Genomic DNA, 23,641 nt, shown 5'->3' with positions numbered 1-23,641 from the left:
CCCCCCCCCCTTTCGCCCAAACAAAAAATCACTAACCCCTCTCTTCTCTCCCACCAGTCAAACCCGCGCCAACGCCATCCGCGCCCGCGAATGGGCCCAAGCCACCCACGGACCCCAATCTCCCCAATGCAGAGCCGCAAGGGCCAAAGTTCTCGAGTCCCAAGCCGAGGCGGTGGCGTTGAGTGCAAAGTATACGGCCGCGATGACGGCGGAGAGGAAAATTGGACCTGGGTTGAATCGGTTGGCCATGGAGGTGGGGTTTTTGAGGGAGAAGGAGGTTTTGGAGGAGGTGGCGCGGGGACGGGGACGGCTTCGGGGTGGTGGTGGTGGTCGAGGACGTGGTGGTGGTCGAGGTGGTGGTGGCAGCCGCGCAGCGAAACTCACAAGTGCGATGTGATCAATTCTCGAGCGACACCGCAATTCATCTGTCGCTGAGGGGGGAACGTTGCGGGACACTTCCCAGCGAGCAGCGATGCCAGAAGTCACACGACAAATTGTCCGAGGTGGTGGTGGTCGAGGAGGGAAGGAATCGGGTCGAGGATCCTGAAAAGCTGGGTGGTGGTCAATAATGAGATGGAGGCGACTCTTTTTGAGACTTGGCGGCGCTTTGTCTGAAGGCTTGGGGATTATGTGCTGCTACTACTGTTCTCTTAATATGCCCGTCTATGCCGTGCTGCAATACACACGCACACATACACACATTCTCTCTCCGTCCCAGTTTGCGTCTCGTTGCCAAGCCTATCCGTCCAATTCCTACCTACCTTACTGACCACTTCACTTCTCCCTCATATCGTCACGAAGGAAGAGCGGGTTCAACAACGCAGCGGCCCACTCATAGCTGGTGAACAGGATCCCACCACTAAACACCGTCCTCCCCAATCTCATCGTCGTCCCTCTCCAGAAGCCCTTGATCCCATAATCCAACATGATGCTCCTGAACGCATCAACCGTACTCGCACCCCTCGAACTCTGACATCTCGTCTTAATCATATCAAACGGCTGCGTCGCCAACGTCGTCACCACACCAGCCACACTTCCATTCGCAAAATTCGTCGTCGTACTCTGCTCAATCCCCTTGGTGCGTTCATAGTCCTTGAGAATATTATACGTGCCCATTCGAAAAGCCGTTGCGCCCGCTTGTTTCAACGTCGTGCCTGCGAAACCACGATACATGCCTGCCAGACCGTCTTCACGCAGAATAGTTTTGACGCAATGTCTCGCATTCAGAAAGCGTCTCTCGGTTCTCGCGTCATCGATCAATGCGGTTTTGATTCGTTCCGTGGGCGTCACGGCCGTGGCGGAGGCGACGACGCCGCTGGCCATTCCCGAGAGCATGTTTCGTAGTGGCGAGAGGGTGCCGGTTTCGGGGTCCTTGAAGGTGTTTTTGATCGTGTCGAAGGAGAGGAAGCGGATGCCATCTTTCCCCACGGAACCGATGACGAGAGGGAGACAGCCTTTGTATAATGCTCGGATTCCTTCTTTGGAGTAGACTTGGTAGACGACTTTGAAGGGATTTTTGGGTGTGGGTTGGCCTTTCTTTTCGCGAAGTTGGACGCGTGTTTTGGCGAATTCGAATGGATACTGTCCGGTTTTGGTCCTTTTTAGCTTATTCTCGAAAATGGTATTGGAGATGATGTGGACGGACAGTGGCAGCTCCCTCGATTGCTCCTGCGATGCCTCCGGCGAGGAGCGATACTATCATGGGTGTATTTGGGCCATCCTGATTGGTCTGGTCAGTGGAATTGGGGTGAAATGCTCGCAAATGATAGGTATGCTTACATCCTTCATTGCTTCGAATCTGGCACTGCAAAAATGCGGTGAATAAGTGATGTGTTGGCAAGAATAGGGGAGTGAGTGCTTGGCGGATATGTCAACAAGGTGAAAGTGTGGGAGCCGAGGTCTTGGGCGATGTCGGCCTCTGGCGACGGAAGGCCAAAGTGGCCAAGGGCCACGAATAATCACACTTCACGTTGTCCTTTCAAGAATGTGTTAAGGTAATCATGCCATTGCGTTGTCTAGGGTATCATCGATATGTACAGTTCTTCCATGACATTCGCGTCGCTATGCCAAAAAAAATATTATAGGTGCATGTCAGTCAAGAGCAGCTGGTTTAGTCATGATGGTTCCGTTGCAGCCCCTCATTCGTCCTCGTCACCCTTCTCCTTTTTGTCGTCCTTGTCCTCATCCTTTTCCTTCTTCTTCTCTCGTTCCTTCTTCAAGGCCTCCCTGACCTTTTCATCGCCCTCATCTTTTGTTTCGTCCCAATCAACGTCATACTCCTCGGCAATGATCTTGATCTCTCGTCGCAGTCGATTTCCTTCCTCCACCAACATCTCCCACTTAGGCAGATCGAAACCTTTGGAATGATACAAGTGAGCCTGTCTTCGACTCATCGTGACGTGCATTGCGCTCTTGTAGCTCACTTCGCGATTGTGGTACAAGAACCACATGTAACCCCCAATGATACCTGTCAGTCCGACTAGATATGTCACGGGCTCCATCACATCCCAGCCCAGTTCGGTACGGAATGTCAGATAGTATACGACAGCCCACCATCCCACGAGGCCCGAGAACCCGAGTTTGGCCACATTCTTCGCTCCTCGTTCCGCAAGGTTGTCGCATTCCTGTTTGATGTCTGCCAAGTTAGATATACGTTTTGAGATTTTCCGCAGCCGCATTCGAAGATAGTAAGTGCGATCGCGAAAGCTCGGAACACCAACATAAATAGCCTCTGGAGTGCCTTCGATATCAACAGCGAACTCCTTTCCTCTCGCGGCGTCGCGGATAAAGTCGCCGATCTCGGTGGAAGGAGACCAGCGCACGAAGTTGGGATGGGCAGGATCGGAAGCTTGTGCCTTTTCACGCTCGGCTTTCATCTTCTCTTTCTTAGAGCCAGAGATGACGCCAGTTTTGGAACGTTTCCCGTCTACCATGGTCTCATCTGCTTGATCAAGAGCTTCATCTTCTTCTTCGGCCTGCTCTTCCGCTGCTTCCTTTGTCTCACGGCTCTCTGCAGGAGTCTCATCACGACCAATGATCTCATCCATGTTGTCTTCTGCGCGGAAATGCACACTGGGGGGACGAGTCTTGCCATCCTTGTCGTCAATGAACGGTATTTCGGATTGTATCAATCGTTCTAGGTAGCTCAATGGCTGCTGGGGATGGACCAATAGCGCCAACGGCTCCACATTCTTTCGGTCCTTGTTGTTATCTTTCGTGCTCAGCGGCAGTATGAGCTTCAGCATGCGCGAGGGAGTGGTCAAAAGCTTTCCCTTGGTCATTGCCCCAGCGCTTCGCGGCCGCGAAACTGGAGGCACATCTGAGCCCGCATGCATCCAGGGGCTCCGCGTCTGCATTTCCTTGGATTGCTTCTCGATACGCGAGAAGTGGTCTTTCTCTTCTGATGTGACATCTTGAGACAAATTTGCCGCAGGTTGGGAGTAATGGCTGTCTGGAGCCGAGGCCGTGTCGAAGGGCTTCTTCTGCTCTCTGATTCGGTTTGTGTCGGTCGTCGCGAATAGGCGCTTCAGGCGTAGTTGCGACGATGTGGCCGAGGTGGCTGTGGTTCTCGATAGTGGTGTGCGTGATCTGGAGAGGCTGCTGGCACGCGGTGCGGCCTTGACCATCAGGCGCGATACGAGGGGCTCCATGGTGCTACAAGATGACCAAGTCAATGGATCTCGTATGTCCAAGAAGCTTCTTGAGTATACCTGCGATTAGGAAGTACAGGTAATGTTGGAGAAGCAATAGCAGAAGCAACCTGAAGCAGAAGAAGAAGCAAGTGAAGCACGCGTCAAAACCAGATTCACGGCCAGCCTTACGTTGGGTACGTCATAGTTCGTTGTATGCCGACCCACGGGCTCCATACCTTAGCGACTGACCTCAACAATACATTACCTAGGGAGGCAATATAGCGCCCGTAGGTAAAGATATCGCCTTGGCGAGAGTTCATAGACGTCGAAGCGAAGAGAGAAGACGGACGAAGTGCAGGTGGTGAAGGATGGGGAGATACAGAGGTAAGGTACATATGTAATCAAGACTCTCTGGTCGAGGAACCTGGTCGAGACGTGTCAATGGAACCGGGCATGCTTGTGCTCTCAAGCTTCCATGGCGTGATGCCTGCGGGATTATCATTATTCACAGCACGTGTGTGCAGGATAGTGCTGCTACATACACCAACGAGAGTCGCATCGACCACTTCTCCCATGACTGTTGTGGTTGCATAAATTCATTATAAGATCCTCCAGAGCCCGGCTCGCTCTTCCTGTTCCTACCGCCTCATGAAGACCAGTCCGCCCAAGATTTGCAGCCCAACAACCATTCCTATCGCATATATCCAGTTGATCACAGTCGCCCGGATGGCATCTCCCTCGACAATCAATATCGTCCCGCAGTCTCCCGCCTCAGTGGTAGGTAATCCAGGTCCGACAGCAACCAGTGTCTTGCAATATTGGCCAAAATAGCCCTCCGGCTTCGATGGTGCTCCTACCACTACGACGGTAGCAGGCGGCTGCTGTTGCCATACAGTCGTGATCGGCTGTGCAAAGCCCGAGCAAACTTTGCCATTCGGACAGCACGCGACAACACTGTCTTGCCAGGCACAGTAGTTGTTGGCCGGACAGCAGCTGCACAGAGCCATTAGTGACCGTGACCAACACATAGTAGGTTCGTGCATCCGACTCACTAATCTGGCTTTTGTATGCTCGAACAGGTCACTGGGAAATTCGCTGGACACTGTGCTTGTACTGCTGGTGATCCGCTTTCGCTCCAACCTCCACTGCCCCCAGATGATGTCCCGCTGTATGTTCCCTGCCCATTGACAATCTGTAGCGATCCGGTAAAGTTCTCCACATATTGTGCCAGTGTTGGAACCGCGCCGAGTGCCAGAAATATGGTCGTTACTACGCGCAGGCGCACAGCGTTTGGAGCGTGCATAGCACCGCTACCTATTCTTCGATTGTATAGTGGTGGTGGACTTGGTTGGCCTTCCTTTTTCTGATGTGCGCGAGACCGCTCCGACCCGCTATGCAGCTGCAGCAGCAGTTCCAGCAGCACCAGTCGTACAACCTCCTCTTTCTGATGCGCAAGCAATGGCAGTGAGCGTCCCGAGTGTGGTAGCACTGGGAAGCCACACCGACAATGGGAAAAGTAAGAGGGAAACGGGCAAAAAGAAGGTGGTCAGGAACCACTGAAACCAACAACCTTACCAGTCTAGACTCTTCGTGCGCTTCCACCAGCAGAATACCTAATCAAGGTCTGCCATATGCGAGGCTGCGAGAGGGAAGCTTGGAAGTAGGACTATCCCGGCTTTCCGCGCGTTGGGCATTGGTTCAGGTAGCTCTGGATAAGAGCGGTGGCTGGGTGGATGACTGTCGGATGCTGATTTGTGCCGAAGGTTTCCAGCAGGGTTGCCTCATTCTCTATAGTACTTGTAGTCATCATCATCATCGTCAGTGAAAAGATACAGGTACCAGTGTACGCACTCATTGTTCTTGCACATGCTGGTGTCGGTCGATTCGTTCACTTCGTATAGAATGTGAGAAATCTCGGAAAAGGTGTTGTGACTCGTGGTAGTGAGGAGCAACGGAGCCTCGGAGAAGGCTGCGAAATGAGGAGCCAAGCGACTGATCCCTACTAGGTCCGACGACGACGACGTGTATGCCAAACCAACTCCCGTGCTTCCTGTCAGCACAACATTTCCAGAGCTCACCGGCGATGATATCTCAGTACCTGGTGCATTGGGAACCAGGCAAAAAACTGCAAGGAGCTCTCCGTAGGAGTTTGAATAGGTGGAACTTGCCCGTATGCCAAAGGCAGTCGACTGTCTCTGCAGAAAGGCAAAACATTCAACGACGAAGATGACAACATCAAATAGCGAAGGGTGTGAGGTGTGTAGAGATGAGAGGAAGAGCGTTGCGCCCGGTAGAAGGATACAAGTAAGATCGATCATACGGCAGAACCCCTTTTTTTCTACAGAAGAATTTACACCAGGTTTGCTACCAGAAATACGAGAACTGGATATTGAAACGTTACCTTACCCTCTGCAGACATAGCGAAGGCAGCGGAAACGGTAAAGACGGCGGTGACCAGCAAGACATAGCGGTTCGTCGCCTCGAAGATCCTACCTCTACCGTTGCTCGCAAATACAGACACTTGGTATGTTCTTTCTACATGATATCGGCGACTACGACAGAGGCTTTTATATAATATTGCCAGTGCCATACAGCATCCATCTCGTCGATCAGCCCGCTATGCCTATCATGGATGCTGACGCTCTACACCAGCTGAGGAGCAGATAGGATCTGCAGATCACAAGGGTTTTGTAGAACCTATTGCGCTATAACAAGACCAAAAGACCCCATTCAATTCCTGGGCAGCCTGGGCTTGAATAGAGAGAGACTGTAGCATGGCACGGCTGAGCTATCAGTAGTTCGTCGAGCTCATTTGCGTAATGGTTGATCTTCGTGCTCGCGTGTGTGAGACCTTCCCGAGCACCCTTGTGCTATGATCGCTGATCTGACAGGCCTTGCAATTGACTTGAAATGGTCTAAGGTGGTTGATGTACCATTGTACCCCCACGTAGTTAGTATTCACGCCTTTGTGGCATACAGAAATCTACTCCGATACAACAGACACAATCGAGCTTACTGCCTGTGAGCCTTGCACCTCTCTCATCATCCTGCCTGCAAAAAGACTCTCTCTCTCTCTCTCTCCCACACATACACACACATTAATCGCGTCAAAAGATGGCAACCCCTAATCCACCCCCAAACTCCAATTCCGCCCCCGAAATCACTTACTGCTCCAACAACCCCACCTACCACAACAACAAAGATGCCGCATACATTCTTCCCAACGACCAAGTCGAACACGCCCGACTAGAAGAACAAGCTCGCCACCTCCTCGCCATCATGAACAATGAAATCATCCACTCTCCCATCCCCACCAGCATCGGCCCGGGAGCCAAAATGCTCGATGTAGGCTGCGGAACCGGCATCGCCACGGATTTCATCGGCTCGAAATTCCCTCTTGCAGAAGTCTATGGGTTGGATATTTCTCCTGTGCCAATTCATGTCCGCGCCAATCGACCGTCGAATGTGAGATTTCTGACAGGGAATTTCATGGTGGATGAACCGGGGGAATGGTATTCTTCTGTTGTTGTACAAGGGAACGAGAACGAAGAAGAAACATATTTCCCTCTTTCAAGAACTTCTTGTTGTTCTTCTTCTTCTTCTTCTTCTTTCGATCTCATCTTCTCTCGTTTCCTAGTCTGCGGAATGACCCACTGGCCGCAATACATTTCCCGCATACACCACCTCCTCAAACCCGGCACCGGCTACATTGAACTGCAAGATTTAGATTTCACGTGGTATAACAAAAACCACCAACCAATTTCTCACACCTGGAAATGGCTACAAGCCGTCAAAACCGCCGCACTCGAAAACGGAATGGATTGGTCGTGTGCTAGCAAATTCCCGCAATGGTTGGCGGATGCCGGGTTTCAAGATGTCGTGGTGAAGAAGTATAAATGCCCTCATGGAAGTGTGGGGTTGGAAGGGGGAGGTGAAGAGAATCAAAAGTGGAGGGCTTGGGGGGAATTTATTGCGAAGCAACAGGCGGGGTTGGTGTGGTATTTTCTTCCGAGGATGTTGGCGTCGAAGGGGTATAGTGAGGAGGAAATTGAGGGGTTTAGAAAGGAGGCGATGAAGTGTTTTGAGGTTACTGAGGAGAAGTATTGGGTGATGAGTGTGGTTGTTGGGAGGAAGGGCTGGTAAGGAATTTTTTTCGAATTTCTCTTTTTTTTCGATGGGCGGTGGTGGTTTTCTGGTTTACCTTACCCAAGGTACCTGTATCCAATGGCAATGGGAAAAAGAGTGGAGACTCAGGTTATTGTAGAAATGCTCATTCAATTAAAATGTCTCGCACTGTGAGTGATCAGAATGAACGAACCAACTCCGCAGCCTTTTCCATACGACCTGCATTGAGTCCCCAATGATACAATTCGAGCTCCGTTCTATGGAGGTACCTCGGTGCCTGATACACATCAAAACTACGGTATACCTAGGTACATACATGTACCTCAAGCACACAACAAATCCCACTTCATAGCCAACAAAACCCAACACTCCACCTTCAATGCTCCCCCATTCCTCTCCACCTCCCTCTCCCAAGCCACATCAAAGCCCCGTTCCCAACTCTGCGCATCCCCCTGCTGTCCACACGCCGCATCCAGGATCCCTTGAACTTCACCTCGTAACCGACTCAACTCCTCACCCGTCACCACAATCTCCCTCTCCATCACTCTGACTTTGCCCAATTCAAACTGTGCCGCTGCAGCCAATTCTCGCAGATTTTCCGCTTCGCTGACGGCGGTGACGCCTTCTGCTGTTGTGGTGGTGGTGGTGGTGGTGGTGGTGGTGGACGAGCTGCTACGACGATGACCCGAGCTACCTTTTTGCATGACGGATTGGAGAATTTCTTCAATGGGATTGCGCTTGGTGACGGAGACGATGGCGATGCCTTTGGGGAGGAGGGAGTAGAAGATGTTTTTGAGGGTGGGAAGGGTTTCTTCGCGACGATAGACTCCAATGTGTGCTAATGCGTGGGTGAAGGCATCATCGGGAAGGGTGGGCACAATTTCGATCTTTGTGGTTTGGGTGAGGGAGGGGGGGATGGAAGTTGTTGAGCTTGATGATGATGATGCCGATGATGCCGAAGCTGACTTTGGTGGTGAGATTGTGATACTGAGGGGACAGTCGAGGTTGGAGTCTCGGAGCCAGGAGAGGAGAGTCTCGGCGAGCTCAATGTCTGAGGTGTGGAGTTTGGATGCGCTGGTGATGTTCAGCTTGGGCCAGTTCTCTTGCCAGATGGATTGGAGAAAGGCCTTGCGCGAGGGTGCGAGTGCCGTGGTGATGGAGTCTGGAGCCTTGTCCATGTTTCGGAACTGTTTCCTCAGTTTGAGGTTTAAGGGCACGTCTTAAGAGGCAGCTTGATGCTGGTTTGAGGTACCGTCCAGCTGATGAGGACCAATGCTGCAATAACAGGATGGATGACTTGGAGAATGAGTAAGTCACTTAGTGTCTGCCTGCTCATTGAGAAGAAGCTCGGAGGGATTGATTCCGCTTTCCGCATCAGCTCAGCTTTGGCATCCTTAAGGTAAGGTATTTGCCGTACCACAAGACAGCATGTCAGCATCACGCTTCCCATAGGTAGGAGGTTCGTTCCAAGGTTATTGCCGTGACCCCTCCTCCCCTCACCGTGAGAGTAGAGGTCAGCGAGGTGCACTATCTTTTGGTCAGGGGTGACGGAGGAGTAGGGTCCGAAGCAGGCCGTACAATGCATAGTAATTGCATACAACATGGATAACATCTTCACTTCCATTGCTTCACTTCTTTCGAGGTAGCGGGAGAGCGGGATTTGGAATGCGGTCCTGGATTGGATTTGGGAACGCATATGCATCTCTTCTGCATCTTCTTCTTCATCCAGCGACAGAGCCTCAGGCTTTTTGGACAATGTCTATTTGTAGTCAAGCTGTCCTGCTTTTGTAACTTCCGGTCATACCCTGTATATGTACAATTGTACATGTACATACATAATGTACCTGTAGCTCCTAGCTGCAGTCAGCTTCATTCGTCGTCGCCGTCGTCGTCGTCGTCCTCAGTGACGTCCCCTTGCGTCCGTTGTTCCCCTTCCCTTCTGCACGGGGAGGCACATGATAGATCCACCCAGACGCAGGGAAAGGAGGTCAAAGATGGGATGTGTGGCTAACTGGTGGGAGGCGTGGTGGGTCAGTCGGCGCTAAACATGTAGACGAGTCCCTAAATGATGCCATTAAAGCACGAGCTGGTGTCACATGAAACTCGGCCAAGTCGCAAAAGCCTCATGCTTTGAAGTGTGTTTGTATGTGGGTGTGTGGGTGTCGGGCTGTCTATCGTGCCCGGGAGCAGACAAAGATTGACAAGAGAGAGTGTGTGTGTGCCACCAGGTGCCTGTATCTTGCGGTTGATGACGAAGCTGTACTTCTGCCCCATTTCCCAGTCCATCATCTATAGAGAAATGACCATATGTTCTAGTCGGGGATACCACGGGACATGAACAGTCCTGGATCACATTGTCAGCGCCCCCTCGTCCTGGTCACCGTCTAGCTAACTACCTAGGACTTTAGGAGTAGGAGAGCACGCAAGCAAGCAGCATGCATGTCTGGCACGCCATGCCATGCTTTAATTGACACACCCATAACATAACATCAACCTGGAACTTCCCACCTCAACAGTACATCTATAACCACGCGCGCACTTATTGATCGGTAGAGACGTGAGCGAAAGAAAATAAACCGGCCACTGGACGACAGTACGATGAGAGCTCGGTCGACCGAGGGGCAGCTCAGGTTATCAGTATGCCTAAATCGGTGCAATCCGTCGCCTCCCACGTTTCGAGCAGCTTCGCCGACGACGACGACGACGATGAGGACTACGAGATAGACGAACATCAAGCAGAGGCCATTCGAAATGCCTACCGAAACGCCTTTGCGAGCCAAACCCAAAACCACACCACCGCCACCGAACCGCGGGACAGCCCCATCACCCGCCGCCTCGCATCCCAACAACCCTCGGACAACGACCTTGCCGCACGCGGCCGTCCTCACCGAAGTCTGCAATTTCCCGCCGACGAGAGCACAGGTCTTCTGTCCGCTTCACAAACCACGCAATCACACCACAACTATAGAACAACTGCCGGCACGCCTGCAACGCCCCGCTATGGCTTCGCTCGAGCCCAAAGCCATGTCAACTCTGTTCGTGGCAGTCGACGAGGCTCTTTTGCTCGAGGTCTGATGAAAACGTTCAATCCGAATGGCACCTCTCCTGCAGACCACACCAGCCCTACGAGCTCCAGACTCCGCCAGAAGTTGTACTGGGATGACCGAGTGTGGTATGATCAGTTCACCTCGACCGACTGGGTACACGACAGCATCGCAGATGCATATCGGGTGAAAGAGCTACGCAGTCGGAAAGATTTCCGTGGAAGAGTAGGAGCTTTCTTCGATGGCGCTCAAGGCTGGCTGTTGGTCTTCTTGATAGGATGTGTGACCGCTGGGTTCGCATACTTGATCGATGTGACTGAAGCCACTATATATGATTACAAGTCGGGATACTGTGCAACGCACTGGTGGTATAGTAAGAGAATGTGCTGTAATGGTGCTTCCTCCTGCCGCGCCTGGCAAAGATGGTCAGGCCTTGCTGGTACTGACGACGGGGAACAACGCGTGTGGGCTGATTATGGCGCTTTTGTCTGCTGGTGTGTCGGTCTTGCTGTATTGGCGTGTGCGATTACATTACAGACCAAGACTACCGTCTCCAGTGCGATTAGCTTGAGTACGCTGGATGAGGACCTGGCGGCGGATCATCATGATCCTGCAAAATGTGGAGCAGAGGGAGGGCTGAAGAGTGGCTATGTCAGTCCAACACAGAGGTTTGAAGAGGCGGCGAGACGACCTCCTGTCACATACTATCCTGCTGCTGGGAGCGGTGTGGCGGAGGTCAGAGTCATTCTTTCGGGATTCGTGTTACACGGATACTTGGGAGTGCGCACTCTTCTCTGCAAAACCGTTGCCCTGGTTCTCAGTGTGGGCTCTGGAATGTCCGTTGGAAAGGAGGGCCCTTATGTGCATATTGCTACAAGTATTGGCAACATCATGACTCGCTTCTCCAGCAAGTATCGCAACAATGACGCCAAACGTCGAGAAATTCTATCGGCATCTGCAGCAGCTGGTGTTGCTGTCGCGTTCGGAGCACCCATCGGCGGAGTTCTATTCAGTCTGGAAGAGGTCAGCTATTACTTTCCACCAAAGACGCTTTTCCGTACCTTCTTCTGCTGCATTGCCGCTGCTCTATCACTGAAAGCACTCAATCCATATGGCACAAACAAGATTGTGCTCTTCGAAGTCAGATACCTCTCAGATTGGAACTTCTTCGAGATCATCATCTTCGCGTGTCTGGGTGTGTTGGGTGGCGTGATGGGAGCACTGTTCATCAAGGCGTCGAGACTCTGGGCCAAGACGTTCCGGAAACTCTCTTTCGTGAAGAAGTATCCTATGCTTGAAGTCTTCATTGTTGCACTGGTTACTGGTCTGGTTAGCTTCGACAACCGCTACCTGCGGCTGCCCGTGGCTGAGTTGCTCTACGAACTGGCTGCGCCCTGCAGTAGCTTCTCAAGCTCTGGCACGACTCTGTGTCCAACAAAGGAAGGGATACCGTCAATCATAAAGTATTTGCTGGTTGCGTTCGTCATCAAGGCAATTTTGACGACTGTGACCTTTGGCACCAAGGTACCTGCTGGTATCTATGTGCCCTCCATGGTGGTTGGTGGCCTGCTCGGACGCATCGTTGGGCATACCGTTCAATTTCTCGTCCTAAACTATCCGGCTCTGGCCTCCTTTGCGGGTTGCGAGGATAACGGCAACCCGGAAAGCTGCGTCGTTCCTGGTGTGTACGCACTAGTTGCAGCAGGAGCAACGATGTGCGGTGTCACTCGACTATCAGTGACACTCGCTGTCATATTGTTTGAGCTCACTGGCAGCCTGGAGCATGTTCTGCCTTTCTCGCTGGGTGTGCTGATAGCCAAATGGACCGCTGACGCCCTCGAACCACTGAGCATTTACGACTTACTAACAGACATGAATGCCTATCCCTACCTGGATCACAAAGTCCGCCCCATCTTTAGCACGGACCTCGGCGACATCACATCAGAGCCAATGCCAAACCGCTACATCGACATATCCACCTCACCGTTCGTACCAGCAAAGCAGCTCCGCTCCAAGCTCGAGTACCTCCACATGGCAGGCGAACTAGACGGAGGTCTCCCTATCCTCAAAGATGGCATCCTAGCAGGCCTCATTCCCGGTCCTGACCTTGAATTTGCCCTCGACAGGATTCCCGATGAAGAAGAAGCCGTGTGCCGAATGGATGCGCACGACCAAGCTGTCCATCACACCGAACACGCCCGGCCTTCCACTGCAGATGAACACGAACACGACATTTCTGAAGACGAAGAGGAGGCACAGTCAGCTCGTCTCCATCACGATACCGACGATCCCACCGACTTGACACCTTACATTGATCCTTCCCCGGTGGCATTGGATATCACCAGCCCCATGGACCTGGTCTTTGAATGCTTCGCCAAGTTGGGATTGAGGTATATCTGTGTTTTGCATGAGGGGAAGTATGCGGGCATGGTGCACAAGAAGGCGTTTGTGAGATATGTGAAACACGTGCAGGACGATTATCGATACGGTAGGCTGGGAGAAGGACATATGTGATGCGCATATGCCGCGAGAGAAGATGCAATTCCAAGGAGATTTGGAGATGGGACCCAGGAAGGCGCTGCATCTGCTTACATGTTGTGCGTTCGAGCGACATCTCGCTGCCTGAAGAAAGAGAAGAAAGAGAAGAAAGAGAGCAAGACAGAAAAGGCGCGAGCTTTCTGGTAGTTGGTAGCATTCTGCGACAGTACATGTACCTTGGTGAACAGAAGACGCGAATGGACACGTCCGACAGCACCGAGTTGGTATTTACATGTACAGTAAGGTAGTAGGTACTAGGTAGTACTTATTAGGGGTAATTGTGTCAAATTGACAGGGACTGATTAGGGCTATCGGATCGCTGCGAGCACGGCTCCCGGGTTCATAATATGTGACCGTGACGACGCTTCGCCTCATTCTCCATGCCGGTAGGTAGGTATCACTGCTGTGTAGTACATGTAATTGTAACGTGCTCCCAAACCACACATGTCACCCGCAAGTGGCAGTCTTCCAGACCCTTCTAGGCGATGCGATTTATAGGTCAGGCAAACAAGGTCGTCACCCGTGTCTGAGAGTGTCTGAGAAGTGGCGGATTGTGGACCTCTCGCTTTGTCGGAGGCCGATCCAGCATCTCCATCTTCTGCAGCGCTTGTGCTTGATAGACCGGGCCCCAGGGCAGGGCTCGCCTTATCCCTCCACTCCACACCCACTTTCTGTGTAAACATTCCTTGAAAACCAAACCCAAGACCACACCCGCGCACACTCACCCCGTACAACCCGGCCTCAACAGGTACACATGGCATTGGCAACGTGAACAGACATCTCCACACGCTGTCCTGTCACCGGCAATTGCCATTCTGCATTCCTTCTCTCACGCCCGCCCGGCTGCAGCATCTTCAAAAAGATCTTCAATCCATCCACCCTGACTTCCTTCTTTTCTTCTTTTCTTCCTTTCTTCCTTCTTTTCCCTTAGTCGCCCTGTGCCCTTTGCGCCTGCTTCACTTCGCTGTCGCCCCTGTCGCCGCTGTTGCTCAGTGAGGCAGTCTCGGCTTCACGCGCACAACGCACATCCTGGCTTCGTCGCAGAAGAAGCGAAAGCTCGCTCCCTTTGCTGCTTCCAGGCCTCCCTCCGCAGACAACCGCTCTTCGTCACCTACACCGACTGACGGCGAGCAGCAACATTATCAACAACAACAGCAACTGTCCACCGGCACCTCCTCCATCGTCGATCCCCTGGAGATACGCTCATCGCCACCGCGGTTCATACCACCACATCTGCACGACGAGGTGCTGCCCAGTCGCGAACAGCACCCTTTGGAAGGGGAAAGAGCGATCAGTCCCAGCGCTGCGTTCGCGGAAGTCACCATTGGAGGCGCTGCGGATGAGAGTATGTCGGAGAACGGAGGTGCGAGCGGGAGCGGCGAAAGGGCAATGGTCGGTGCCGGGAGGACGTTAGGAGGTGCAAGGAGCGCCAGCCCAGCGAAGAGGAGACTGGAAGAGATGGAGGGTGTGAAGAGAGACTCTGTAGTGCCTGCTGTCCCGACAGTTGTGCCCCCACCAGAGAGCATTGCCATGGAAGATGACGAGCCGGAGCTAACACCCCAAGACGTAGCAATGACAGGGCTTCAAGAGAGCGGCACGGAGACAGTTGGTAGCCACTACACGGACACGAGTGAGGAGACGAGTAAGGCTTCCAGTGCCACGAGTGACGGCGATCAGTTGCCTGCCTATTCAAAAGATGACGATGAGCGCTGGGCGAAGTCGAAGCCTGGTGCCGAGCCGACTCACCGTTTCTACACCACGGAGGAGACTGATGCGCAAGTGGCCAAGGTCATGCAGATGCAGAGCATGCCTTCAGAAGGCGACGTTGGTGTCTGCATATCTAATCGTTGGCTCAATAGGGTGCGATCCCGCACGACAGAGGGCTTGAAAAGCAAGCAGTTTCCAGACGATGCCAGAGATGGACCTGTTGGCCAGCTGGACTGCTCTGATATCGTTCCTGAAGGTGGCTTTGATGCTCCCATTCTCAAAGACGTTAACGGCAAGTCCTTTGTGCCACTCAAGCCCGATGGAAGCGAGCACGACTTTGAGATACTGCCCAATGCCGCGTACGAATACATCGTTGCAGAATATGGCTCGGTTTCAGGCCAAGTGGCGATTCGACGATATGCACACAACACAGCCGACGAGGATGCTGCTGGCGACAACGTTCAATTCGAGTTACATCCTCCCGTGATCACTGTCCGTAAAGTGCCGCAACCAGGTGCGGCCTCGATGGGTGGTGCAGCTCCAGCTCTGAAAGCACGTGTCGAAGGAAGGGATAAATTTGGTCAGCGGAAAGATACTGATGCTCTCCGCCTTGTCAGCTCGCGCTCTGAGAAGTACCGGGAGTTCGTGATCAGGGCAAAGAATGCTGCTGGAATCCCTGTCGGCAACAAGACCAAGGTATTCCGCCTCCTCAAAACATCATCTGGAGAACCTCGCACTTCGACAGACATTACCATTGCTCAGAATGGGGCGTTAACTCCTCCAGCTTCGAGATCAAGCTCGCCTGCTGAAGCAGATGTCCCGGAACTGATCATGACACCTGAAACGTTCAAGAAGACGGTAGGCACCGATCTTGAACCCGCACTTGTTGACGACCAAAGCCATAACGACAAGTACAATGGTGGTGGCCAAACCACGATGCAAATGGCTGGCTTTTTTGAATCAATGACTATGATTCTCGAGGAGCAAATTGGCGGTCCTGCGGGTGGAGAGTTCCGTTCAGACTCCATGAATAAGGCTCTCAGCATCGTGAAAAGCAACCTCAATTCGAAAGCCAGCACAGCCAACAACTCCAGGGCGACTAGTCCTGCCCCTGGGGGCATGACTACGAGAGGTCGGGCTTTGAAAAATGGCAAGACGCGAGGCACCGTTGGACTTCAGAATCTAGGCAACACTTGCTACATGAATTCTGCGCTGCAATGCATACGAAGTGTCGAAGAACTTGCCATATACTTCTATACCAAGAAGTACAAAAAGGATATCAACAATGGCAATCCATTGGGATACCACGGTGCAATGGCCAACGCTTACCAGACTGTGATCCAGGGCATCTATGGTAACAACACAGGTGGTTCGTTTTCACCTAGGGACTTCAAGAACACACTTGGAAGACATCAGCCAATGTTCTCTGGTTATGGTCAGCAGGACTCACAGGAGTTCCTCAGCTTTCTCGTCGATGCTATCCACGAAGACCTCAACCGAATTGACAAGAAGCCGTATGTTGAGAACCCAGACTCTGACGACAGTAAGGTTCACGATCCTGAGTACATTCGCGAGCTTGGCGAGACCTACCAGAAGAACCACAAGCTGCGCAACGACTCCATCGCAATGGACCTGTTTGGCGGTTTCTACAAAAACAAGATGGAGTGTCCAGACTGTAACAAAGTCAGCGTTACCTTCGATCCATACTCTCTTGTGACTGTGCAATTGCCCATGGAGATTGCTTTCCAGCATGATATCACTTACATTCCGCTGCATGGCAGACCCTTGTTACATCATATTGATATCGACAAGAACTCGCCAATTAAGGCGCTGAAAGAGGTTCTGGCGAAAAAGCACCCTGGCGCAGATGCAAGTCGCATGTGGATGGTCGAGGTATACAATCACAAGATCTACAAGGTTTATGATGACAGTACAGTGATTGCTGAATCTGGCATTTTGGCTAACGACCACCTCTTCATCTTCGAACTTGAGCAAACGCCAAGAAATGCCGCCAAGAGATCGTACGACTCGCTCAATAAGGTGAACGCAGTCCCCGCAGATGGCATGGCGGCACCTCAAGCGGATACATTTGCTGTACCTGTCTTTCAGCGCACGAAGAGCAATCAGAGCGGTTACTCTCTGAGCGATCACCCCATATACATCACCGTGAGCCGGGAAGAAGCCAAAGACTATGACACCATCCTCAAGAAGGTTTTGATCGCCGTAGCCAACTTGACCAGCCGACCTATTCTCAAAGAATTCGAGGAGGATACGATCCCTAACCGCGTCGAGGAGCTTGAAGACGAACAGAATGGCTCCGAAGAATCGGCAGTCGTCAGTGATCATTCTGCGCAGTCGGAAGACGGCTACGTCAACGTTTCCATTGACAACTCCCCACAGGACGCTGAAATGCTGGACAACAATGACGAGACCGGACAGCTCCACACCGACGAAGTTTACATTCCCACGAATTTCATGGAACCGCACTACTTTATTTCACCTGCTTTGCGGAATCAGCTTTTCGACGTGCAATATGCTGCAGCTAAAGGCTCCGGCATGCACTGCGCCGATGGCTACAGTGGCTCATTCCGCGAGGATACCATACGACCGATGTATGAGCGTGTGAACCGCATGTCTCGCAGATCCTCTCTGCAGTCATCTAGCTCGAGCGACTCGACCCCTGGTACCACGTCAGCAGAAGAAGAAGAAGCCGATGGCGAGAGCGGAGCCAGCCCTACGACGTTCGAAGGAGATGAGCCAGACATAGTTCAAGGCGACCCAGCTACGCCGCTCGCTGAAGCCATGAGTGATGACGGTAGTGACGAGCTCGCGGGTGGTAATACCATTATGAGACCAAGTGAGGTGTCTACAGATTCGCATCGAGGCAGAAGGAAGAAGAAGAATCGCAAGAGCAAGAACGGCAAGAAAAAAGGCGGCAATAGGAATGGCGTCATTACCTACAGTCAGAAGAGTAAGCCTCGCACAGGCTTTGTCAATGGCAGCCAACGCGATCGACTTGGCAGCAAGCACACCAACGAGGACGATATCGACAACCCTTACTACATTCGTCTTGGGGAGTGCATCGTGCTTGACTGGAAGCCCGAAGCTCACGAGAGCTTGTTTGGTGGCAGTGCGGACGTGGCGGATGACATGCGCGGCCATGCATACTGCAACAGCTCTGGCGAGGGCGCTACAGTTTTCAAAGACCCCGAACAAGATGCAAAGAAAGCTAAGCGCGATCTTCGTAAGAAGAAAGGTGTCAATCTTGATGAGTGTTTTGACGTCACAAGTCGATCCGAAGTGCTATCGGAGGACAATGCATGGTACTGCAATCGGTGCAAGGAGCTGCGGCGCGCGACCAAGACTCTGGAGATATGGACTCTTCCTGATATCCTTGTTGTGCATCTGAAGCGATTCGGTGGCAACAGATCTTTTAGAGATAAGGTAGACCTCTTGGTCGACTACCCAATCCAAGGCCTAGACATGACCGACAGAGTCGGTGTGAAAGAGGATGGTAAAGAGTACATCTACGACTTGTTCGCCGTGGACAACCACTATGGAGGTCTTGGTGGCGGACACTACACTGCCATGGCGAAGAACTTCTACGATGGCCAGTGGTATGACTACAATGGTGAGCTACCCTAATTTGCTACAACACAAACCCCGCTGACAATTTACAGACTCGTCGACGCACAAGATAAGCAATGAGGATAACGTCCACTCTGCGGCTGCCTACCTTCTCTTTTACCGCCGTCGATCCGATAAGCCTCTCGGAGGAGAAGAACTTCAAGCTATCGTAAGTGAACACCGCAACCCCTCCACCGCTGCCGAGGACGGCGAAGACGACGAGTCGGGGGAAGCCAAGCTCGGCGGCCGAACTCTCTCTGGCTCGGGGTCGTCGAGCGGCTTGGCCGGAGTCGGAGCCGGGGCGAAGAGCAGCCAGAAGTGCACTCAGGGAGGAAATGGTGGAATTGGAGTCGGAGCAGGGCGCCATCTGACAACGAAGACAACGGAGACGAATAATGATGTCGTGCGCGGCCTGCGTGGAGCGACCTGGAGCCTCGACGCTGCTGACGCGGATGCCGATGCCGATGCTGATGCCGCAGACGCGCTCATCGAGAACGTGGCCGATCAGGACGACGACGACGACGTAGACAGCGGTAGCACGACTGGTGTTCAAGGGGATTCTTATGACTCTGGCATGGATGTGAGTCTTGATTCTCCTCCAGAAATATCATCAAACTCGCCTGATTTTCAGTGGGTTGACGAGCAGCAGCAGAATTGGGATGCTGAGGCACAAGACGACGTTGTGCATGATGTACATCCTGATCTCTACGACTAGGGATGGGGGTGATGATGATATGCGCAATAGTGATAACGGTGCTGCCTCGTCCCACAGGGAATGGCCGGAGAAGTCAGCAGAACCCGACGGCTTTTAGGCTCTCGCGATCCGAGCTGCTTGGTCTTTGGATGATGAGCAAGATGTTACTACTGTCGCACCCGAGACTTCTTTGGTAATAATGCGTGGGCATCGATACGGAAGCAATGATTCGAAAGCTAAATGACTATGGTGAGCTCATGAGGATCAAGATGCAGATGAAGGAGTCACTGCATCAATACATACATGGCACGCTGGCATTGATCGCTTTTGCACACTTTGATGCCGAAGCTCGGGGCCTTTTTTTTACTTGGGCATGGCTGATGATCAGAGTGTCTATAGAGAGTAATATGAAGCAGAGACGTGTACATGAATGAATAGACATTCAAACGACTTGCAATATTCACACATTCGCACTCCACATCAAGCTTACCAGGCAGACCTGTGACCCAACCCACGTTTTCTTTTGTTTCGAATCGCTTACATTTGGAGTAGGTAGGTGGGTGGGTAGATATCAATGTTGTAGAACCACTAGCTTCTTCCATCATCTCCATCGTTATCCTCGTCATCTCCGTCGGCAGATGGATGCATACAGTACTTCGAGACGTACCTGTACTTACTCCAGCTACCTTATCGTACACACTGTACCAGCTCTCATCTTCATCTCTCCCTACTACTCTCCTTCCTCCGCGGCTGTTCTCCAGACTAGTAGTACTGGATCAACCTCATCCAAGACTCCGCCACGTCTACTTGAATCTCTTCTCCGCCGCCTTCCAGTTCACGACATCCCAAATAGCGCTAAAGTACTCCGCCTTGCGATTCTGATACTGCAAGTAGTACGCGTGCTCCCACGCATCAATGCCCAAAATGGGACGAAACTGACCCACCACGGGGTCCTGGTTCGCATATGTCTTGATCTGGATCGCACCAGTGTGGGTATCCTGTACCAACCATGCCCAGCCCGAACCTTGAATCCCCGCCAGAGCAGCGTTGAATTGGGACTTGAGCTTGTCCAATGAACCGTAGGATGCGTCGATGGCTTTGGAGAGGCTGCCGCTGGGTGGTTCGCCGCCGCCTTGGGATTTGGGCGCGAGATTCTCCCAGAAGAGTGTGTGGTTTGTGTGTCCACCTAGAAAGGAAAGAAGATTGCGGGTGTCAGTTTTCTTTTCGTCTTGCAAGAAGCGTATCTTGTGTGGGTGGTCTTGCTAAGTAGGTAGGGAGAGAGAGAGGGAGAGAGGGGGGTTTCGAACGCGCGTACCTCCGTGGAAGTTGATCAATGGCTGAATGGCAATTTGTGCCTGAATATCGCCCTTTTGCTGTGCCTCCTGCAGTTTCTCAATCTGCGTGTTGTAGGATGTCACGTAGGTGTTGTGGTGCTTGGAGTGGTGCAGCTCCATGATTTGGCCAGAGATGGCTGGCTCGAGTGCGCCATAGTCGTCTGTTACAACATCTCGTCAGATCCATCTTCCCCGTTACTGTGTTATTGTCTGTCTTGTGGGGGAATGGTTTGGAGTCTATCGTACAGGACAGGTCTGGCAATGTCGCTTTGCCGCGTGTGAAGGTGGTGCTAGCAAGTGCTGCTCTCTTGGTCGCTGATGGGGCGGACGAGCGGAGTGCAGTGCGCAGGGCGCTTTGGCGGAGCAGTGTAGTTGCCATTGTGGTTGATGTACTGACAGGTCGTGATGAAGTCCAAGGAGCAGTGGGGAGATTGCCAAATACAACTTATCGAGCTTCAGAGGAGCTCTGCCGCCCGGACGTCATGCCGTCGGCCGTCTGGTCCGAAGTGCCGATGAAGTGAGAATCACCATCATCTGCTACGGAACCGTCTAGAAGGGCGGCGGCAACAGAGCAGCTGAGTCTATGAGACTACATGTACACCAGCTCGCTGCAAATACGAAATCACTCACATTCAGCTACACCGCATGTATGGGTGGAGGAATAACCATTCGTTCTAAAACTAGCACATGCAGCTTTTACTGTTCCATAGCTTCATTCGAGGCAGTTTGAGGCCCTGACACGAGCTCTCTGATGGCATGCTGCGACCCTCATATCTGCTCGCTGACGGAGGGTCCTGATAGAGAGTGCATATATATATTCGAGACAGTACAATAGTACAACGTATCTGGGATTGCTATACAGGCGGATTCTGGTATGGGCTGATATCTATTCCATCGCGACTTGGTTTCAGCCTCGTAACCTGGCGGCTTCAAGAAGGTTTTTTATCGATCGAGACGGGAGATAAATCGTTGTGAGGTCTACCGGAGCTGTCGGAATAGCTTAGGCGCGGCGCATGCGGTCGCGCAGTGCATCATGTGGAAGACTATGAGGAGTCAGTGGGAGTTCCACACTTTCAATTCTCCCCAAAAACTTTGGTTTGAGTGCCGGTATTGACTTACACTCCTCGACGCAGTCTTCATCGGCCTTGCCGTGCTGCTCCGTCTGGTGCTTTACGCGCTCAGCGCACTCGTCGTAATGGTGCTTCAATGGCGCGCATTGCTTGGTCTGCAGGCACTCTATACAACCGTTCTGTTAGCCTGCTGTTCTGGGTCGTATGCATGCCAGTTACAAGGCCTGCTCAGGCGCACAGTGCTAGCGCTGGCGGCGCTCCTTCTCTGATGCGATGTGCGAGTTCAAGTGTATTTGGACAGCACTTACCCTCCTCGAGCTTTGGCTTGATGTCCTCTGGCTCTTCCTCTTCTTCTTCTTCTTCCTCCTCCTCCTCTTCTGCGTCATCTCCACCCTCCTCATCGCCGCCCTCGGCCTCGCCATCATCACTCTTCTCTTCCTTCTCCTCGCTCTCTTCGTCACCACCTACGCGGTAACGTGTTAGTTCGCAGTCTTCGGGGCCATAGGCACGCCTCCAGATCGTGGATGGCCTGGCAGCGATGATCCTTTTGCCTCCAATGCTTCTTCTCACCTTGATCTTTCTGCGGCTCCTCGGCCTCGGCCTCCCTAACGGTCAGCGCCTCGTAGAGATCGGAGACATAGTCGAAGATTCCCATCGTGGCGGTAGATGGGATGGTCTGCGTAATGAGCCAATGGCTATCTGGACAAGTGCTGAAGGCAAGATTTGTTGCTGCGAAGGTCCGAAGGGAGTTCGGGAAAGAACGTTGCGGAAAGAGCCGCAAAGTTGTCAGCGTGCCAGGAACGATCTTGGTTGGTCAACTTATCCTCGAGTCCTCGACTTGCATTACCTCACCTACATAGTAGACTGTATGACTAGGATTACTGTAGCGGATTCAATCGGTACACTCTAGCACAAGGACAAGTATCTCATCAGAGTAACACCGCGATGACAAGACGCCCAAGGCGCGTTAAAGATAAACCCAAAAGACACTGATGAAACTCACTCTGCCTGCAGATGCTACATCAGGTCGCCATTTCAAGTGCACTATGTACTTTCTTCATCAAGATAATGAGTGAAGACAGCAGCACTGACGATGAGATTCTGCCACGAATGGTAGTAGATAGGCCACGCACTCTACTCTCTCCGAATGAGGCCGACGAAAATATACACAAAAAGCAGTGGGATAAGATCATTACAAACATCTCGAACATTAAGGTACCTCTCCCTTATCGTATTTTCCGCAGCTTCCGTTTTCCTCTCTCCATCCACTCAAACCACTCAAACCACCAAAAAAATCCCTTACAACAAGAATGCACCGAACCCAACAATCATGGCGCCGAGACCACTCAGAGCGCCAGTGGTCGATGCTCCTCCCGTGTACTTGGCAGGAGAGGCAGGCATGGTACCGTTGGGCTTGCTTGGAACTGGCGTGACCGTAGATGCTGGCGTGTATTCTGGAGCTTTTGGTGCCTCTGGTGACTTGGGTGCCTCGGGTGACATTGGTGCCTCTGGAGCCTTTGGTGCTTCGGGCGACTTTGGTGCCTCGGGAGCCATAGGTGCCTCTGGTGACTTGGGTGCCTCGGGCGTGTATTCTGGAGCCTTCGGTGCTTCTGGTGACTTCGGTGGCTCCGGGCTGTACTCAGGAGCTTTTGGTGGTTCTGGGCTGTACTCAGGAGCCTTTGGTGGTTCTGGGCTGTACTCAGGAGCCTTTGGTGGCTCTGGGCCGTACCCGGGAGCTTTCGGTGGCTCGCTGTACTCTGGCGCCTTCGGTGGCTCTGGAGTGTACTCAGGAGCCTTTGGCGGCTCTGGGCCGTACCCGGGAGCCTTCGGTGGCTCGCTGTACTCTGGCGCCTTCGGTGGCTCTGGCGCT

At 52.5% G+C, this 23,641-nt stretch overlaps 9 protein-coding genes across 9 annotated transcripts; 3 read left to right on the top strand and 6 right to left on the bottom strand.

Moving 5' to 3' along the window:
* Nucleotides 1-635: 635 nt before the first annotated feature.
* On the bottom strand, nucleotides 636-1,788 carry SEPMUDRAFT_162908 (tricarboxylate transport protein, mitochondrial precursor; the record flags this gene model as incomplete). The annotated part of the gene is made up of 3 exons (XM_016908022.1): nucleotides 636-1,581; nucleotides 1,646-1,720; nucleotides 1,780-1,788. The coding sequence occupies 3 exons, from the start codon at nucleotides 1,786-1,788 to the stop codon at nucleotides 775-777; spliced, it is 891 nt and encodes a 296-aa protein (XP_016761237.1). The 3' UTR covers nucleotides 636-774.
* Nucleotides 1,789-2,005: 217 nt separating this feature from the next.
* On the bottom strand, nucleotides 2,006-3,852 carry SEPMUDRAFT_148497 (uncharacterized protein). Its single transcript, XM_016904957.1, has one exon. The coding sequence runs from the start codon at nucleotides 3,648-3,650 to the stop codon at nucleotides 2,139-2,141; it is 1,512 nt and encodes a 503-aa protein (XP_016761236.1). The 5' UTR covers nucleotides 3,651-3,852; the 3' UTR covers nucleotides 2,006-2,138.
* A 242-nt stretch (nucleotides 3,853-4,094) lies between these two features.
* On the bottom strand, nucleotides 4,095-6,634 carry SEPMUDRAFT_124973 (uncharacterized protein). Its single transcript, XM_016901944.1, has 5 exons — nucleotides 6,285-6,634; nucleotides 6,004-6,156; nucleotides 5,639-5,936; nucleotides 4,685-5,536; nucleotides 4,095-4,625 (listed from the first exon to the last, which is right to left on the bottom strand). The coding sequence occupies exons 4-5, from the start codon at nucleotides 4,933-4,935 to the stop codon at nucleotides 4,271-4,273; spliced, it is 606 nt and encodes a 201-aa protein (XP_016761235.1). The 5' UTR covers nucleotides 4,936-5,536; nucleotides 5,639-5,936; nucleotides 6,004-6,156; nucleotides 6,285-6,634; the 3' UTR covers nucleotides 4,095-4,270.
* Nucleotides 6,635-6,746: 112 nt separating this feature from the next.
* On the top strand, nucleotides 6,747-7,775 carry SEPMUDRAFT_116177 (S-adenosyl-L-methionine-dependent methyltransferase; the record flags this gene model as incomplete). Its single annotated transcript, XM_016901237.1, has 1 exon — nucleotides 6,747-7,775. One exon carries the CDS (start codon nucleotides 6,747-6,749, stop codon nucleotides 7,773-7,775), a length of 1,029 nt encoding a protein of 342 aa, XP_016761234.1.
* Nucleotides 7,776-7,881: 106 nt separating this feature from the next.
* On the bottom strand, nucleotides 7,882-9,541 carry SEPMUDRAFT_148496 (uncharacterized protein). Its single transcript, XM_016904956.1, has one exon. The coding sequence runs from the start codon at nucleotides 8,933-8,935 to the stop codon at nucleotides 8,081-8,083; it is 855 nt and encodes a 284-aa protein (XP_016761233.1). The 5' UTR covers nucleotides 8,936-9,541; the 3' UTR covers nucleotides 7,882-8,080.
* Nucleotides 9,542-9,935: 394 nt separating this feature from the next.
* Nucleotides 9,936-13,658, top strand: SEPMUDRAFT_148495 (Voltage_CLC-domain-containing protein). The gene is made up of 2 exons (XM_016904955.1): nucleotides 9,936-10,016; nucleotides 10,074-13,658. The coding sequence occupies exon 2, from the start codon at nucleotides 10,397-10,399 to the stop codon at nucleotides 13,313-13,315; it is 2,919 nt and encodes a 972-aa protein (XP_016761232.1). The 5' UTR covers nucleotides 9,936-10,016; nucleotides 10,074-10,396; the 3' UTR covers nucleotides 13,316-13,658.
* Nucleotides 13,659-14,073: 415 nt separating this feature from the next.
* Nucleotides 14,074-19,821, top strand: SEPMUDRAFT_148492 (UCH-domain-containing protein). Its single transcript, XM_016904954.1, has 2 exons — nucleotides 14,074-18,677; nucleotides 18,727-19,821. Exons 1-2 carry the CDS (start codon nucleotides 14,687-14,689, stop codon nucleotides 19,386-19,388), a joined length of 4,653 nt encoding a protein of 1,550 aa, XP_016761231.1. The 5' UTR covers nucleotides 14,074-14,686; the 3' UTR covers nucleotides 19,389-19,821.
* A 67-nt stretch (nucleotides 19,822-19,888) lies between these two features.
* Nucleotides 19,889-21,098, bottom strand: SEPMUDRAFT_148491 (manganese and iron superoxide dismutase). The gene is made up of 3 exons (XM_016904953.1): nucleotides 20,948-21,098; nucleotides 20,683-20,862; nucleotides 19,889-20,553 (listed from the first exon to the last, which is right to left on the bottom strand). The coding sequence occupies exons 1-3, from the start codon at nucleotides 21,078-21,080 to the stop codon at nucleotides 20,171-20,173; spliced, it is 696 nt and encodes a 231-aa protein (XP_016761230.1). The 5' UTR covers nucleotides 21,081-21,098; the 3' UTR covers nucleotides 19,889-20,170.
* A 260-nt stretch (nucleotides 21,099-21,358) lies between these two features.
* Nucleotides 21,359-22,508, bottom strand: SEPMUDRAFT_148490 (Non-heme 11 kDa protein of cytochrome bc1 complex). The gene is made up of 4 exons (XM_016904952.1): nucleotides 22,342-22,508; nucleotides 22,080-22,235; nucleotides 21,821-21,937; nucleotides 21,359-21,744 (listed from the first exon to the last, which is right to left on the bottom strand). The coding sequence occupies exons 1-4, from the start codon at nucleotides 22,424-22,426 to the stop codon at nucleotides 21,680-21,682; spliced, it is 423 nt and encodes a 140-aa protein (XP_016761229.1). The 5' UTR covers nucleotides 22,427-22,508; the 3' UTR covers nucleotides 21,359-21,679.
* Nucleotides 22,509-23,641: the final 1,133 nt, after the last annotated feature.

The sequence above is a fragment of the Sphaerulina musiva genome, assembly GCF_000320565.1.
Source record: "Sphaerulina musiva SO2202 unplaced genomic scaffold SEPMUscaffold_4, whole genome shotgun sequence".
NCBI lineage: Eukaryota > Fungi > Ascomycota > Dothideomycetes > Mycosphaerellales > Mycosphaerellaceae > Sphaerulina > Sphaerulina musiva.
Note: the sequence above shows the minus strand (reverse complement) of the source record. Positions and strands in the feature narration are given on the sequence as shown.

What these genes read in the sequence shown, in the direction of transcription:
- SEPMUDRAFT_148497 (XM_016904957.1), bottom strand. Translation starts at nt 3,650, where the DNA reads ATGGAGCCCCTCGTATCGCGCCTGATGGTCAAGGCCGCACCGCGTGCC.
- SEPMUDRAFT_124973 (XM_016901944.1), bottom strand. Translation starts at nt 4,935, where the DNA reads ATGCACGCTCCAAACGCTGTGCGCCTGCGCGTAGTAACGACCATATTT. An exon ending in AGCATACAAAAGCCAGATTA is followed by an intron (nt 4,626 to 4,684) that starts GTGAGTCGGATG and finishes GGCTCTGTGCAG; the next exon opens with CTGCTGTCCGGCCAACAACT.
- SEPMUDRAFT_148496 (XM_016904956.1), bottom strand. Translation starts at nt 8,935, where the DNA reads ATGGACAAGGCTCCAGACTCCATCACCACGGCACTCGCACCCTCGCGC.
- SEPMUDRAFT_148495 (XM_016904955.1), top strand. Translation starts at nt 10,397, where the DNA reads ATGCCTAAATCGGTGCAATCCGTCGCCTCCCACGTTTCGAGCAGCTTC.
- SEPMUDRAFT_148492 (XM_016904954.1), top strand. Translation starts at nt 14,687, where the DNA reads ATGTCGGAGAACGGAGGTGCGAGCGGGAGCGGCGAAAGGGCAATGGTC. An exon ending in CCAGTGGTATGACTACAATG is followed by an intron (nt 18,678 to 18,726) that starts GTGAGCTACCCT and finishes GACAATTTACAG; the next exon opens with ACTCGTCGACGCACAAGATA.
- SEPMUDRAFT_148491 (XM_016904953.1), bottom strand. Translation starts at nt 21,080, where the DNA reads ATGGCAACTACACTGCTCCGCCAAAGCGCCCTGCGCACTGCACTCCGC. An exon ending in GACATTGCCAGACCTGTCCT is followed by an intron (nt 20,863 to 20,947) that starts GTACGATAGACT and finishes ATGTTGTAACAG; the next exon opens with ACGACTATGGCGCACTCGAG. An exon ending in ATTGATCAACTTCCACGGAG is followed by an intron (nt 20,554 to 20,682) that starts GTACGCGCGTTC and finishes TTTCCTTTCTAG; the next exon opens with GTGGACACACAAACCACACA.
- SEPMUDRAFT_148490 (XM_016904952.1), bottom strand. Translation starts at nt 22,426, where the DNA reads ATGGGAATCTTCGACTATGTCTCCGATCTCTACGAGGCGCTGACCGTT. An exon ending in GGAGCCGCAGAAAGATCAAG is followed by an intron (nt 22,236 to 22,341) that starts GTGAGAAGAAGC and finishes GTTACCGCGTAG; the next exon opens with GTGGTGACGAAGAGAGCGAG. An exon ending in CAAGCCAAAGCTCGAGGAGG is followed by an intron (nt 21,938 to 22,079) that starts GTAAGTGCTGTC and finishes ACGGTTGTATAG; the next exon opens with AGTGCCTGCAGACCAAGCAA.